The sequence below is a fragment of the Cibotium barometz genome, chromosome 9, assembly GCF_041138505.1.
Source record: "Cibotium barometz isolate CiBa-2024 chromosome 9, ASM4113850v1, whole genome shotgun sequence".
In the NCBI taxonomy this organism is placed as follows: domain Eukaryota; kingdom Viridiplantae; phylum Streptophyta; class Polypodiopsida; order Cyatheales; family Cibotiaceae; genus Cibotium; species Cibotium barometz.
Window position 1 is genome coordinate 5,349,663 of NC_141054.1, and position 17,794 is coordinate 5,367,456.

The window sequence follows — 17,794 nt, forward strand, 5'->3', positions numbered from 1 at the left end:
TGATCACTCTTAACGGTAAATTCAGCTCCCAAAAGATAATGCTTCCACATCGTGAGAGCATGAATCACTGCCAATAACTCTTTCTCGTAAACCTGCAAGTAGAGTTCGGCATGTTGCAACCGACGGCTCTCATATGCCACTGCATGGCCTTCCTAGTTCAACGCTACACCAATACAACTCCCACATGCATCACATTCCACCGAGAAAGGTTTATGCAAATCTGGAATGATCAACACCGGTCCAGTCATGATTGCTTCCTTTAACTTAAGAAAGGCATTCCTTTGCTTGTCACCCCAGTGAAAAGTAGCTTTCTTCTTTGTTAAATCATGCAAAGGCGAAGCAATCTCAGCGAAGAGCTTAATAAACCGGCGATAACATAAGCATAATCCCAGATAGCTCCTAATCTCATGTACATTCTTCAATTCTGGCCAATCTTTTATAGCCTGCAACTTGGCGGGATCCATACGTACCCCATCCTTGGATACAATATGACCAAGGTAATGAATTTCAGCCAAGAAAATTCACTCTTCTTGCCATTAATGTAGAGCTTATGGCGACGAGGCTCTTCAAACACTATGGCCAAATGCTCCTTATGCTGCTCTTCATCTTTAGAGAACACAATGATGTCATCAAAGAAAGTACCTGTGAACTTTCTGTGTGCTCTGAAGATACGATCCATCATATGATTAAATGTGGCAGGAGCATTGGTAAGTCCAAACGGGACCACCAAGAACTCATTAAGCCCAAACTGCGAACAAAAAGCAGTTTTGTGAATATCCTGAGGGGCCACCCGTATCTGATGATATCCACTCTTAAGATCGATGCAGCTAAAACATGATGCACCCTCCAACCTATCCAAAATATCATCGATACGTGGTATTGGAAACCTGTTCTTTATCGTCACCTTGTTAAGGGCACAATATGTCAAAATACGCAGCGGAGATGATAACAAAATCTGAGACCACAAGAGCAAGTAGAGTGCAGAAAATAGACAGCACAAGAGAAGGAGAGAGATAGGCATGTAACTCTTATCTATACACAAGATCCCGCAATGAAAACAAGGTACAATAGGTGGGGGGCCATGGGGCCATTTTATATGGCCCCATGAGTGCAGTCGGCCAATAGAAGGGCAGCCAACTGCATGCTGAAGTCACCCGACCAGGATTTACTCCAGTCGGCCAGCATGCATACATGTGTGAAGTCGGCCTCCTCTAGTCGGCCAGTAGCCATCAGTCAGCCAGCACCACCTGGACCATCCTGCCAGCACAAGACAACCTCCCACACCATGGAAAATACGCAGCGGAGATGATAAAATCTGAGACCACAAGAGCAAGTAGAGTGCAGAAAATAGACAGCACAAGAGAAGGGGCGTGTAACTCTTATCTATACACAAGATCCCGCAATGAAAACAAGATACAATAGGTGGGGGGCCATGGGGCCATTTTATATGGCCCCATGAGTGCAGTCAGCCAATAGAAGGGCAGCCAACTGCATGCTGAAGTCACCCGACTAGGATTTACTCCAGTCGGCCAGCATGCATACATGTGTGAAGTCGGCCTGCTCTAGTCGGCCAGTAGCCATCAATCGGCCAGCACCTGGACCATCCTGCCAGCACAAGACAGCCTCCCACACCATGGAAAAATGGGAAAAAATGGGGAAAAAATACGGGGAGTGAGGAAAAATGAGAAAACACCTATACAGGGCGGGCACACCCACAACAAAGGCCCTGGTGTCTGATAAAGACAGGAGATGACTTCTAACACCCCCTCTCAGCTCCTGGCTATGAAATCAACCCTAGGGGGCTGGAGTGCCGCCTGAGCGTAGCCTGAGGTAGAGACTTCGTGAAGAGGTCCGCCGCATTGTCCTCCGTCGAACAATAAAGTAGCAAGATGTCACCAACCAAGATCTTCTCACGTACAAAGTGATACTGTATCTCTATGTGCTTGGTGCGGGCATGGACGACCGGGTTCCAAGCAATAGCTATACAACTCTGGTTATCACACTGGATAACTGTGGGCTCCTTCTGTGGAAACCCAATCTCGCCTAGCAGCCTCCGCAGCCACACAACCTCACAAGCAGCACCACAAGCAGCCCGGTACTTTGCCTCTGTCGAAAATAGGGCAATAGTTGGCTGCCTCTTACTACTCCAAGAAACTGCTCCTGAGCCTAGGGTAAAACTGTAACCTGAAGTGGATCTCCTCGTGTCTTGATCTCCTCCCCAATCTGAGTCACTCCAACCTTGGAGTCTGACTCCATCCCCTCCTGTGTAAAAGAGTCCTAGATCCTTCGTACTCTGCGGATACCGCAAGATCCGCAATCCTGCGTCCCAATGAGACTTCAATGGCGTCTACATAAAAGAGCTCAACAGCCCCACGGAGAAGCTCAAGTCCAATCTGGTGTTCAGCAACCAGATCAATGAACCAACCAACTTCCGATATTGCGAGGCATCAACTGGCTCACAAGGATCATTAACAGTTAACTTTGTGTTCGGGTCCATCAGCGAAGTAATAGCCTTGGAGTTCTCCATCCCAAAGGCCTCAAGCAACTCATGAACATACCGTTGCTTAGAGACAAAAAACCCCCTCTGGGTCTGCCAGATCTCCAATCCCAAAAAGAAGTGGAGTAAGCCTAGGTCGGTCATCTCAAACTCCTTTGACAAGGCAGCCTTCGTCACGCCAATGTGCTCCACATGACCGCCAATGAATCCACATAAAGGATTGTAATCGTAACCATGCCGCATTCTCGAAAGAGATACAGGGTGGGATATGCAACCGATCTCTGAAAACCAATCCGAACAAAGAAGGAATCAATCTTCTGATTCCAAGCCCTAGGAGCCTGCTTAAGACCATACAACACCTTACCTTCTGATCCTGGAACAACAAAGCCTGGAGGCTGCTCAACATACACCTCCTCCTGCAGGTCACCATTAAGGAATGCAGATTTTACATCCATTTGATACACTGGCCACCTCTGAGAAGAAGCAAGGGCAAGAACGGTCCGAATCGTGGTCATCCGTGCTGTCGGTGCAAAGGTATCCTCGTAGTCGATGCCTGGCTGCTGAGCATAACCTTTAGCCACAAGTCTGGCTTTGTGTTTGTCCACCGACCCATCTGACGCATATTTGGTCTTAAAGACCCATTTGGCACCAATGACTGACCGTTTCGACGGCCTCGGTACCAACTCCCATGTTTTGTTCTTCTCCCAAGTTCCACCTGCATGGCTTCCCTCCAAGTATCCTGTGAAAGGGCTTCCTTAACGGAAGTGGGCTCCTTGTCCCGCATAATACAAGACATCAAAGCATAGTTTACCCGAAGAAGCTCCGCTGTATTGCTTTTGTCGCGGACTCTGTGCGATCTTCGAGGGCCGTCCTCTGTGGTCCACTCGGAGGGTAAATCCGTAACACCTCACTCCCGAAGGGTGTCCAACAACCACCTGGGTACTCGAACAGATCGTGGAGCCTCCTGCCGTTGCGGGGGCTCTACTCCAGCTGCGGGCTCAACCTCCTGTACTGACTGAGGTGAATCAACTGGAACATTGGTCGGGGAATCATCATCAGACTCTTCTGGATCTCCAAGAAGTGGCGGCTCCTCGACAATGGATACTGGAACATGCTCATCAAAGACCACATCCCGGCTAACAACAATCTCATTCCTATCTGGATCATACAATCTGGTGAAGCCAACTGCCTCCTCGCTCGAAGACGATGAAGCATCGGAGTCCATCATCTCTAAGTGCACAAATGCAGGAGTCTTTGCAGCTGAGGCTGAAGAATCAACACTCTTCCCAGTCCGCTTAGGACACTTCTCGGGTATTCTTTGCGGTGAAGCCAACTGCCTCCTCGCTCGAAGACGATGAAGCATCGGAGTCCATCATCTCTAAGTGCACAAATGCAGGAGTCTTTGCAGCTGAGGCTAAAGAATCAGCGCTCTTCCCAGTCCGCTTAGGACACTTCCTCCAATAGTGGCCTTTCTCGCCCACAATCATTGCAGGACCGCTCGGCCTTCAGTTTCTCTCGTTCTGTATCAGGCTGCTTCTTAGAAGACTTCTCCGGTGAAGTCTTCCCTTTGCCCTTGTTATTCCGGCCTTTCGGCCGTTGGCCAATTACGGCCTCCGAACCTCTGCTGTGAGGAGAGTTCGTGAAACGTTCCTCTTGATCCAAGACCATGGGCACAAGCTCCTCCCAAGTAATGGTGCTGAGCCTGCCACTAGTAATCAAAGAGGAGTAGAAAGCGGAATACTGAGCAAGCAAGTGGGACAGCAAAGTAATGGCCATATCTTCTAATGATATCTCCTTCCCAGCCTGGAGGACTTCTTGCTGAAGGACCTGCAGCTTGTTAATGTGCTCCCGCATCGTCGACGACTTTGCAGGGTTCATAACCCGCATCTGCACTTCCAAGGAAATCCTCTTCATGGGCGATACCCTGTTATAAAGAGAAGCCAAGTGCTGCCATATGCCTCTGGGATGCGTCATATGCTTTATGTGATTGATTACTTGTGGTGTGCAGTTGAGGAAGATAAATGACCGGACCCTGGCGTTGACACGATCCCACATCTGTGCCTGTGCCTCGCGGTCCTTCTTCATTGACAGTAACTCCCCTTCCTCTGCTTCCGGCCGTGGAACCCCGATAACAATGAAATCAGCAAGGTCATATGACTCCAGCACAGACCTTCCAGATGCCGTAATTGTTCCCGTCCAACTGACGGTCCACAGGGAACATGGGGAGAGTTGGGATCTTCATATGCTTCTCAGCCATCTCTAACAAATCTACCATCTCGGGGATGTAACTGAAAAGGGTGGGTGGGTGGGAAAAAAAAACTTGCAAGTGGCTGTCCAGCAACTTAGCCCGCCTTCCTCTTGCTACTTCTCTTCCCAAACAATCCCTAACAGTCCACCAATCAGCAACGTAACAATCCCCCTCTTGCTCAGAAAACTCCCAAGATCTTTCAAGAGCCTAGGGCTCTGATACCATGTCAAAATACGCAGCGGAGATGATAACAAAATCTGAGACCACAAGAGCAAGTAGAGTGCAGAAAATAGACAGCAGAAGAGAAGGAGAGAGATAGGCATGTAACTCTTCTCTATACACAAGATGCCGCAGTGAAAACAAGATACAATAGGTGGAGGGCCATGGGGCCATTTTATATGGCCCCATGAGTGCAGTCGGCGAGTAGAAGGGCAGCCGACTGCATGCTGAAGTCACCCGACCAGGATTTACTCCAGTCGGCCTGCTCTAGTTGGCCAGTAGCCATCAGTCAACCAGCACCTGGACCATCCTGCCCGCACAAGGCAGCCTCCCACACCATGGAAAAATGGGAAAAAATACGGGGAATGAGGAAAAATGAGAAAACACCTATACAGGGCGGGCACACCCACAACAGAGGCCCTGGTGTCTGATAAAGACAGGAGATGACTTCTAACACAATAATCCACACACATCCTGTACGTCCCGTCTTTCTTGTGCACCAGCAACACAGGTGAGCAATAAGGAGATGAACTAGGGCGTATCAACCCTTTCTCAGGCAAGTCATTAACCTGCACCATAATCTCTTCTTGCTGACTTGCACTCACCCTGTAAGGAGGTTTATTCGGGGGCGTACTCCTAGGTATCACATCAAAACGATAATCCTCGGGACGCTCAGGTGGCAACTCTCCTGGTAATGCATCCCTGAAACAATCACCATAACCACCCAAAAAGTCTATGCGCTCTCGGGTTAGATGATCTACATTTACATTCTCATGTTCAGATTGTTCTCGTACAAAAACCAAGTAAGAACATGCTGACTTCTTCATTATTTTGGAAACCTGAACATGACTTATAATAGGTATGGTACTACCTGGAGTGCCGGCTTCTATAACAAGTTCTCTACCTCTATGAACAAAGCTGATTTTCTTGGACTTATAGTCCTTCTTGGGCTCCATACAAGCATGCCAAGGCATCCCCAACAAAACATCACATCCTGTGAGAGAGACAACCAAGAAACTCTCATGATCAAGATATCCCTGTATATGAATTCGGAGTTTACCAATGATCGGCATTACATCAACTCCTTTATCCTCAAAGGTAGCATCTGCATTCATTTGAGTCCCAAAATCTCATACATCCAAGCCTATGGCAGCAACCATCTCTACAGAAATGAAATTATCTGTGGATGCATCATCAAACAAAAAGAGTGCAGGCTGATCCCTCAATTGTCCCCCCATGCTTTACATATTGTTCTATGATCTAGGGGTTGCCCCGTGTTACCCTGCACATCGGGCACAACATTCACACGAGGCTTTTCTGCATTAGAATCTGCATTCTTGGGGTTTTGCGGGCATTTAGGATATATGTGATCCTTACTACTGCAACCAAAACATTTCCCATCACGTACATAATCAAGCCTCTGCTGTTTTGACACCCCAAAATCATTGTGTTTACCCCCCGATTTCTTAGACGAGTTTCCCTTTGTATCTGAGGCATCTTTCTGTTCACTTTAAGAGGGCTGTCCACCCTTTTTCTGGTCATAACTAGCCCGTCTTAACCAGCCCGTCTCTTACCCTTAAATGAATCTGAATTTGACTTGTTTTTAACCCACTTGATATGCAAATTTTCAGCTATGAGTGCCAAGTTTATCAACTGCTGAAGAGTCTGATTTGGGTACACCTGTAAGCTCTCTTGAATGATGGGGTGCAAACCTGATTCAAACTTCCGTTTCTTCTCCCTGAACTAGTGTCCCCCCAAACCTTGGTGTACTGCTAGAATCCACTATCTAAATACCACATTGATTGCATGTGGCATGCCAATATACTCACACTGCCCACAGTGATCAAAACATAGTATTCTAGGTTACCAAAAGTTCCATAACAACCTTATAAAAATTGAGCGTTATTTGAGTCCAGAGAAAAGCTATGAGTCATCCGCAAATTTCCAAAATGAAATTCAAGGAATCTCAAACTTCTCTGTCTGTCCAATTCAGCTGTGGAGGCTCACTCAAAACGGACCTTCATACTTTTCTTCATAGTGGGCCATTTGTTGTGCATAGTGTATATTTGACTTTACATGGATTATGATCAAGCTCCTATAAACTAAAGCCAAAGTTTCTGTCATTTGGTGGATGGTGCAGGCATGACCCTTAGTCAATCTCAGCTCATGGTAAACTCGCAAAAGCACAGGAACCATCCCAGAGCTTGCAGTTCACAATAAGCATTTGAGAATCCATCCCACAGACATTTCCCTGGCACATCTAATGCCCTCGAAGCATGGAAAGCATTGAGAATGCCCTCGGAGAGTGAAGGCTTTTGTCTTCTAGCACTGCAGACACCAACTTGGTTGTAGTTATATGTAGCCTCTCGTGGAGGAACTTTTCCGTCATGTACTCTCATTCCAATGATGCTATGCGTTTGATGGTTCTAGCTTCTCGTTTTGTAAAAAGCATGTTTCATCCGAGGCCCCCAAATCGTTTAGGTATATTTCTCCATCATCAACATCAACAAAAACAACAGACGCTTCGATCAAACATGGAATGTATGCATAGGAGACCGTACCTTGATGGTGCCAGCTCCCCCTCCTCCCCTCATGCTCGCGTGCTTTCCTTTCGCAGACGGTGAAGATGCAAGTTTCTACCGTGTAAGGGAGATCATTACTTTTTAAGCATCTACCTCAATGATCCGTGTCATTCCAATCTCAAACAAAGAACCAATCTCATAACACCACATGTCTAAAACTTTCTTTTGTCATGCCTAATGGTTTCTTATGGTCAAATAATTCTAATTCTATGAGAAGGTATTAGAAGACTCTCAGTTCTCATATTTTAAGTTTTGAAGCTCTTGTTAACAAGCAAAGACCATGATAAACAGAAGGTATATATTTTTAGTTTTTTCAATTATATATCATTCTTGAGAGTTGACGTATGGCCCCATCTTCTCTATTACTTGTCAATAGAGATCTTTTTGATTGATTTATTAGTTAAAATTTAATAAAGGTAAAAATTAGGATAGAAACAATATTATGAATTATTGAAAAGAAAAGAATATTTAGTTTTGATTTCTATGGATATACATCTTCTCCCCTACTTTGCTAACTCCGCTCGGCTTGCATAGTCATAGACGGAGACAGTAACAAGCCCGAGAGTCGGCCTAGGGTAATCCCCTCCTATGCCACTGGGATCTGGATTTCCATCCCAGCCGCGAGAGTGGACATGTGATTATGATGCTGCCTAGTTCTACGGGCCCAGGCTAGTGCGGTGAATTAGCCCACCTCATGAGTAGACATCCTCTCTGAGAAGCGGGAGGGTTTGGTACAAGTGGCAGGACCTAAGGGGGTGATAGGTCGGCTTGGCCCTCACCAACTAGTCAACGAGACAAGGGAGTATGATCTGTGAGGTATACCCCGCTGGTTTAGGTTGGAAGATAGAACTGTAGATTATTGGCTATTGGTTTGGATATGTCTATGGACATAGATATGGAAGCCTAAATTTGGCTATTGACCCGGTTTCAAGGTCTCTTTTGTGAATATTTTGCTATAAGAACTGTTTTGTAAATATTATTCTCAAAGGTTGTTTTAAGGAACATTGTGGAACATCTTTAATTAAAGAACTTGTTTTTATATGTTTCATAGTGTGGTAGGACCTAATTAGATAATGAAAATGATTGGGTGCGCAGGTGGACGGATGCCGCGATGGCGCCATCCTATGGATGGGTGGACCCGATGAGTTGGGTAACTTTCCAACATAATTATTATTTACAATCCGTAATAAAATAGTACCCAAACAAGTTCTGTTTTAGGAGAATGATCTAGTGGTTGTGCTTCATAAAGAAAAGAGGAAAAAGGCTTTAGCTTCCATGAATTAAGTGCGAACCTTTTCCATCCTCGATCACGCACATTGAGTGCCGTTTGATCGGAGGAATAGATTTCTATTAGAATAATTACATGTTCCTTGCGAGATAGATTTAGGTCCCTCCATTTGCTTGTATCCTCGTATTTCCAAGAGATCGAGGTGTCGTCAATCGAAGACAAGGGAACTTAGCTGCCTAAAAGGATCCCCTTGACCCAGCTAGGGCGAAGACCTTACAATTAGTATCAAAGCCAATCTTAGTTTCTAGGATTTATTATTTAAAGATTAACTATCAAGGGATTAAAATAAGTGATTGTTTATCATATGAGGACAAATCAATCATCTCTACTGGCTATAGAAGTGGTTTGAATTTCCTCACATGTTGAGACAGTCATCCTATGAAATTGTGCTTGTATCTTGGGGATGCACACACAAGATATTCGTACAACAAATTTGAGAAATAATATTGGGGTGGAAACCTTTTGAGGAAAAACATAAGGTGATCTAATTACGAAATCAATGCTGAATGACTAGGAGGATAGACCAAAACTTTGTTTAGAGATATTTTTAGGATATATCTCATTAACTTGTATATTATAAATTATTAAGATTATAACTCCATTAAGGAGAGACCTGTATAAGGTACCAACATAGGTTTGAATAGTTAACGTGTAAATGCATCACTCTTTACACTAGGACGGTCGTCCCGGTTCTTAACCCCATCTCAAACAAACGTGGGTCTAACTTCAGATATGTAATTTCCAGAAAATGAACCTCCCATGCCTTTACATGAGTGCCTTTAGATGTGGTGCTATGATAAGTATTTGATAGTTTTGAACTTTTCATGGATGATAGTTTTATGGTAGATGGTAAGGGAAGATTAAATTTTGGATTGTTTTCTTGATGACACCTAGTCCTTTTTTGAAGTTTGTATGATTTTCTTTTTTTCTTTATTATCCGACAAGAATAAGAGGGTCAAAATTCTAAGAAGGTTGTTTCTTGTTGGAAGGTGACTCAGTGACCATAAGAAGGTTGTTTCTTGTTGGAAGGTGACTCAGTGACCATAAATAAATAAATAAATAGTTGAACGAAAATCTTGAGTATTACCAAGGGAGACTTGAAAGTTTACCCTTTCATGATTTTATTGTGATGGAAATTCTAGATTAACATGCCCATGACTAAGGATATACGTAAAGTCATTAACAATAATGAATAATTATTGCTTTAGCCTATTAAAGTAATCTAAGGAGAGGATTACTCTTCCTACAATATATGAGGTCAGATTTTATGGAGGAGTCAATTTAAATAAATAGCATTATCAGTGGATGGAGAGTGTCCAAGCAGTTAACCATGTTAAGTGTTGTACTTATTATATCATATAGGAAATATCATGAAATTTATATAGGCCAACTAAGTAAAGACCTTTTCTTAAGAAAGAGAGTTTGAGTCCGAGAGACTTCTTGGATAATTTTTAGGCAAGATAAGGTGTCTCACTAAGAAAGCTTGGATAATGGCGTTAAAGAAGTCATTCATGGAGCCCAATCGGAACCATTCAAAGGTGAAGGAAAGAATTTAGGAGAAGAAGTAGAGGCTTAGATAGAGTCCATGAATGAGTATTTCAAGGTAGCTGGATGATGAAAGAAGCAAGTTCGCCCTTGCTCGTTTAAAAATCACGAGGAATGCCTGGATTAGTTGGAAGAACTATTGTCAATCCAACCACTAGAACCAGAATCATTTGTCATGGAATGCCATGAAAGTACACCTTCGTGAAGGTTTTGTCCTCTCCAAGATTTCAAGAGAGTAAAATGAATGAATTTTTAGAGCTAACCCAAGAAGGGAAGACCCTATAAGAACACCACCAAACTTTTGCTAAACTTATTCAATTTTCTCTAGAGATGGATGAGGTAACTCTTCTCCATCAATTCATTTGGAAGCTTAATCCTCCTTTGAATAACCTAGTCAAGAATTACCAAGCCATCCTCCATTTCAGAAGCCATAATTATGGCCAGAGACTACGATAAGGTTTTTTTATATTTTATATCTGGAAAGTTTCTAGAAGGACATGAGTCCTTCCATGTTAATTATTAGGAAGAGGTCCTCTACGATAAGGTTTTTTTATATTTTATATCTGGAAAGTTTCTAGAAGGACATGAGTCCTTCCATGTTAATTATTAGGAAGAGGTCCTCTAATTCAAGAGGAACGTCAAGCCCACACGTGGATAAGAGGAATTGTGAGCTAGAGCAAAATCAAGGTCAAGAAATAGGGATAACATGGTTAGAGAGCAGATCTCCAACTCGTCAACATCCCATCATAACTTTTCAAGAAAGAAGATGTTTTAGATGCCAACAACAAGGTCATCAAGGGGAAAATTTCCCTTTCCTATCAAGATCATCCTTGGCCATATCAGAAGAAAGACCAATCTTTCAGACAACAAGATTAGAAAGAAGAGCTCTCCCTCAACTATATATCAAGAACAAAGACAATGCAACAAGCTTTTCCATGAGAACAAATGCTTCAGGTGTAAACAACATGGCCACCTGAGGAAATATTTCCCTAACTAACCAAGGACCCTCCTCTCCCCAAATCATGGAAAGGGGAAACCCAATAGGATGGGCCTATATCAATCCAAGAGGCAAAAATGAGGCCAGTACAAAGCCTAAAATATCCAAACTAGGAAGTGGTTGCCCAAGTTGTGATTGTTTTAAATTACATGCGATGTGCGTATCATGACTTTTATTCACACACCTTGAGTTTCCTTAGTGTTTTTTCATGCGTGTGAGGCGTGCCACACATGTTGATGCATTATTTGGGCTTGTTTGTATATGATGTGCATTGTTAGCATTGATTCATGCATACTTTGGCATTGCTAGCATTTCTTTCACACTATTGGTACTTTTATAGCCTTGATCACGTGTGTTAGCACATTGTGGGCTTGTGTCACACATTTGGGGGATTTGGTGAGTTTGTTTACTCACATTAGGACTTATTAGTCATTATTCACATGCAACCATGGGTTGTTCCTATTACTTTTATCCTTCATTTGATCGTCATGGTGCGGATTCACATCATCACAACATCATTTTGATAGCCTTCCTGATTGTGATGGGGTAGGAGAGTCTCTCATGTACTATCATCATGGCTCTACGATTGCTATTGTGATTTGCCTTCTCGTGTCGTGTATTGTATATCTTTTTCTGCATTTGCATATGCCTTTGGCATTTGGAGGCTTAGATCTCTACATCTTCACTCATCGACTTCTTGCTATCATGAGGCATGCCACATATACATGCCAATATTGGATGTTCGAGCTCCACAATTTGATGCCTAGTCATTTTTGGCATTTTTTCAATGAGGAGGAGATATGTGCGAGATGTTCTAGGTGGTCTACACATGACGATTTCATCACTTCATTGCTTGGTTACATCGGCACGGATGGTTCAGTCTTGTTTGTGGAGTGTTTGTGTGGGATGATTCTTCTTTCAGTGACTTGATTAAGTTTCCCACACTGTTGCTTCATTGTGTTTATGTTTCTGATGAGGATGTGGACTACACCGACATGGATACTTTTGAGGATGATGATGATGATTGTGATATGGTCATAGATGATTATATGGGTGATGATCATGGTGATCATTCATGGGATATCTTTGGTGAGTTATGGCATGACAGGATTGGATCCTTGGAGACCGTGTATCAAGCATGCTTACACTTTGACCGCTATCGCAAACGGTGTTTGCATGGGCCTCGGTAGCTTCTACGACTTACCCATGACATCGACTAGCCATCATCTCATTGATTCTCATTTACTTAGACCGACTCATTCATTGTATTATGATGGGGATGATGTTGTATTGTACACACATACACATGATGACATTGATGTATCACATACACATGCACATGATTATAGTGATATACATGTACATGATGCCATTAACACATATGCACATGACGATGATATATGTGATAGTGATGTGTGTGAGTCAGATCATGTGGCATGATCTTGAGGGTAAAGATGGCAGCAGAGCGTACTGTTTGTTAAGAAAACGTGGTGCTTATGCTAGATCAAGTTGAGTGGAGGAGAGAGACCCAAAAAAAAACAAGAACAAATCTTGTTTATTAAGTTGTTTATGCATACAACTTGGCCTTTGCACACACACTAATGCCTTCTAGCTTCACCTTTAAATAGGTGAGCTAGTGGACCATAAGTCCATTCACACACACACACACACACCCTTCTCCTACCCATTTACATGACCTTAGTCTTTTAATACCCTCCCTCAATACCAACTATGAAAGAATTGGAATAGGTGGTATTGGACATAGGTTGCCTTTATAACATTAGGCGTACAAGGTTAGGAATATATGTGTTGTTACATTGAGATTTAAAATAAGTGCTCAGAGGAGTTAGAGGTTGATACAAAGTTAGCCCTCTGACTCTTTGTTAGGACATTTAGAAGTGATATGTCCCGTTTTTTTACACTTGTTACATTTCATCTTCTTGGGATATTTGATCCAACAATTATTTACAAAATGACCTACCTTTTTGCAATGGGTACACCTTACTTTGCTTACTTGTTGATGTGACAAAGCTTGTTTGATATTCAATGGAGTCGATGCATTTGAAGATTCAGCTCCTCCCTTTGGCCTCTTTTCTTCATCAAGATAAGATTGAATGACTCCTTCAAGGGTGGGATTAGGTATGTTCTTCAGGGTGGTGACTAAGGTGGGGTACACCTTCTCGAGACTGCTTTTAACAAAATAGCCATTGCATCATCTTCATCCATTCTCGCATTCACTGATGCAAGTTGAGCCATAAGGCCCTTCAAATGAGAGATAAAGGCTCCAATGACATCTCCCTCTTTGAGTTCCAAGCTAAAAAATTCAATTTTAAGTGAGATCTTGGAATTCTTACCATGAGCTCCATAGAGCTTGTCAAGCTCATCCCATTTCTCCTTTGCAGTCGGAAGCTGGTCCACATGGTGAATAAGAGCCTCCTCAAGATAAAGCATGATGATGGCTTATGCCCTCTCATCATCTTCAATATCTTCAGCCTTAGTTCGATCAATAACTTTAGTGCCGGAGATGAATGGCCAAAAACCTTTGGACATCATCTTGTACTTGACAAGAACTTGCCAAGTGTGGAAGCCCTCTCCTGATGAGAACTTCTTAATTTGGGTGTTTTCCTTTGACATTAGGTATTGAAGGGAGATTATAAGAGAGTAATGTGCTGATTTATGAAGAAGAAAACCAGAAAATTTGTGATGTTTTGGCTTAAGTAGAAAGAGAAAGGCTTATGAGAGTGCAACAACCCTTAATCAAGCCAAGGATGTTTCATAAAAAAACAATTAGAATTGGCCTTAGCGATGAGGGTGTCACATCCTCCAATTCTTCCTCTTCCTCTACTTCTTTTGATGAATTTAGTGGTGTACCCTTGGAATTGCATTAAAAAGAGACTAGTGGAGTCGGTAAGACTAATGGTTACCTTGGCATTGGGAGGATATGACATAATGCCACTCTAAGAGTGCGTGGTGCTCTATGCAAAGTGAGAGGTTCCTCTCATCTCGCCTGCCATGTGGGTTGAAGCCAATAACTAAACATCTACCTTGTCTTTACCCAGTTGTTGGGTTTGGGCTCAAGTTACTAATGGGGCGACAATGCATCCCATGCGTACACTTATCAAGTGAAGGCCTATCGCACAGGGGATGGTAGCAATTTTTGCTTATCCACTTGATTCGTACATAGAATCCTCGATTAAATTATCCACTCCTCATTTAGTACATGTGAGTGTTAGAGTTTTTATTGCTTATTGTAGATCCACTCTACATATAAGTGCTAGAGTTAATATTGCTTGTTGTTGTTGAACCTATTATTGTGTTTGAGTGACCATTTTATGTGGGTCTCCCCAATTCAATGAGGTCCTTGGCAATGAAAACATTGTATGGGGGGCCTCCAAACAATTGTATTCATGTCTTGTTGTGCCAAGATCTGAAATATGGGCACATGCATGGTTTCTTGTGGAACATAAAAGTCTAGCAATATATCCTACGGCTCCTCATAATAGTCATTGTTAAGTTCAGACTCACAAGGATATTCACTTTCCTCTTGTGGTTCTTTGACAAAAACCTGGTTGATCGGGGTAATCTTTATTGGTGGTGGTAAGGGTACATCAAGTACTCTATACATGCCCCATGCATAGTTTTATCCATGTGTTTGTACATGTGGTGCAAGTAAAGCTAAGGTAGGCCGATATCTATACATATGAGTTGTCTCCAAGAGGCCATGCAATCACCATATCTTAGCTACATGAAGCTTTCCCTATACTTTGTTGCTTCATGGACATTGTCAAGCTCCAAGAACGTCACAACATGAAGCTTGCCCTATACTTTATTGCTTCATAGACATTGTCAAGCTCCAAGAATGTTCACAACAACCACCAATGATGCAACTCCTCTATGCTATGATACAGGAAGGCAATACTTAGGCTAAATAGGAACCATATGATTTAGCTAGTACATGTATGAATTATCATACCCACTCTCTACTTGAGTGACTCTATGCCATAAAACCACATAGGGAATGTGCATACAATTTGCTATTTACCTAAAATTATACTAGCCATGGTAATTGTTTAGAAAGTTGTATCTCTCCAAATGTTGGCCCATGATATTGGAAAAGTAAGATCTCTTCCCTCCATGATTATAAAAGCTATCACTCTTTAAACCCTATAAAATTATGGTTTAAAACAATCTTTTTAACGTAAGCAAAGTTATGGTGTACACCTTTGAATGCTTGCTCACAACACACATTAAAACCTAACAATGTAATAGAAGGCCTTAAAACATATATAAACAATACATACCCATATCACTCTAGTGATATATAGACCACTCTCCTAAATTGACCCATATAGTGATATATTGACCACTCTCTCATGAATCAAGAGAATAGCACCATGCATTTAATCTTGTGTAGATGTCCATTACTTAGAACATGAAGCATGGAGTTGATAGCAAACAGCTTTTGAAATATTTATTTGTTAAATTATCATTCGAAACACTTGAAAAATTACCCTCATTAATAATTTATAATACCTTTTTCTCTCTAAATACAATGTAAATAAATCCCTCTGAAAAAATAACTTCATTGATCTAAGTACATTCACTAATTCCATATAATTAGGCCTCTGAACTCATACACTTAATCCAATGAAAATAAGCCCTCTTAAAAGAGAATGTACATTAATATGAAATTGGCTGTGTAATCAAGCATTTGTAGTGCAAACACAATCCATAAAGTCATGTTTTGGCCTCACCTTTATGACTGAGAAAATAGGGTGAAAATTTGTGCCTGGTTAAACATGAAAGAAGAAGACACAAGCTTGCATAAATAAAAACGTATGATGCTGAAATTAATATTTATAGTAGGAGATTAGAGCAGCGTGTAACAACAATCCTCCAACCCACAGAGCAACGTTTGACATATTTGCCCATTGTTGAAGACACACAAGATACCTCGGGCCTCAACTAAGCTACAGGGAGTTCGTCTAGAAAATGCAGGAAACCAAAATAAAGAATTGAGGGGTGAAACTCTTGCTGTGGGGCTTACACGTTACTCTGTGGGGTCCCTCAACCCACACATAGCAAACTAGACTGCATGGCTAAGAGATTATCCTTCTACGACTAACCAATTCCAAATTCCAACGCCATCTTGTATTCAAGGCCAATTGTCCCACTTTCGTTAAGAATAAGAGATAATAAAGAAAAAATCTACACAAAATCAACTTCTATAAAATCTAAAACCATAAAAATCCTAAACCTTTATTATTGGACTTTAAAAAAAACTATGGAGTAGTAGTCTTCTCCTCCTAAAGACCATAGCAACCTAGCCTTCTCTTCCAAGAGATTAGATAAGAGATTAGATAAGAATGAAGGGTTCTTCCAAGAGATTAGATAAGAATGAAGGGTTATATACATCTCAAGGTCTAGAATGAGCTTGAGGCTACTTGTTGCCTTTGTACAATTTCTCTGTATAGTACAGAGCCCCTGACAAAACCAACAAATTGTTTTGGTTATAACTCTCTGATAAGAACTCAAAATATGGTCATATAACCAATCAAACAAAGCGAAAGGCATCTGGTCTACAAGCCATCGCGGCGGGTAGAATAGGTAAAAACGTCTGTATATAGCCGCAAACATGTTGTCTTTCGAAATGCGTTGATTTTTTATATTTTTAGATGCATGGCCTCTAAATATGTAAAAGTACTCTAAATATGACCTCCTATCACCTAAATTCAAAATTCTATTTTTGGAGATATTTATCTCTTAATAGATCTATCCTTGTCTTCTTATTTCTTTTCAAAATTTTGGAGCTAATATTTTTATTCTATCAATTTCTTAATATTTCTAACCTTATAGTATCTCTCTCTAAGTGTACTCTCTTTCTTCTTGAAATCTATATTAAAAGAGAATCATTACATGGCTTGGGAGGCATCTTACATGGAAGATGGGCCTCCTATAGCCTATCTTGAGCCATGCCCATTGGTCTCAAATCTGAGACTTGCGAAAGAAGCTCAAGCATATCTTGGAGAGCTCCCAAACCAGCCACCTCCATAGAGGCTAGTAGAAGCAGCAGCTTCCATTGCAACAGGTACCCCTCAGTAGTAGGGAGATAGGGGTGGCTGAATATCTTAGAGACCTGGGGGATGACCATCTTAGGAGAACAAGCGCGGAAATCCCTGTTCCCATCCCGTACACTCAAAAGAGCGAAAGACTAAGCCAAACCAACCTTCCTCAAGGGATAGCCCCTGCTCCAAGAGACATTGCAGGTCTCTCTTCTTTCCTCTCAGCGCGGAAATCCCTGTTCCCATCCCGTACACTCAAAAGAGCTAAAGACTAAGCCAAACCAACCTTCCTCAAGGGATAGCCCCTGCTCCAAGAGACATTGCACGTCTCTCTTCTTTCCTATCCCGTACACTCA

The 17,794-nt window shown here is 42.1% G+C and overlaps 1 protein-coding gene across 8 annotated transcripts in view; it reads right to left on the bottom strand.

Moving 5' to 3' along the window:
- LOC147635179 (golgi-to-ER traffic-like protein) overlaps positions 1–7,702 on the bottom strand; it is a 168,894-nt gene extending 161,192 nt beyond the window's left edge. For 4 of the 8 annotated variants that reach the window (XR_015266607.1, XR_015266608.1, XR_015266606.1 and 1 more), the window contains exon 1: positions 7,526–7,683. Coding sequence is in view for 4 of the 8 variants with exons in the window: in XM_086802380.1 (XP_086658506.1) it covers positions 7,526–7,558 (33 nt within the window). In the remaining 4 variants the exon portion in view is untranslated. Of the gene's footprint in view, positions 1–7,525 lie in introns of all 8 variants that reach the window. The other 4 variants (XR_015266609.1, XM_086802379.1, XM_086802377.1 and 1 more) reach the window with 4 other exon arrangements.
- Positions 7,703–17,794: the final 10,092 nt, after the last annotated feature.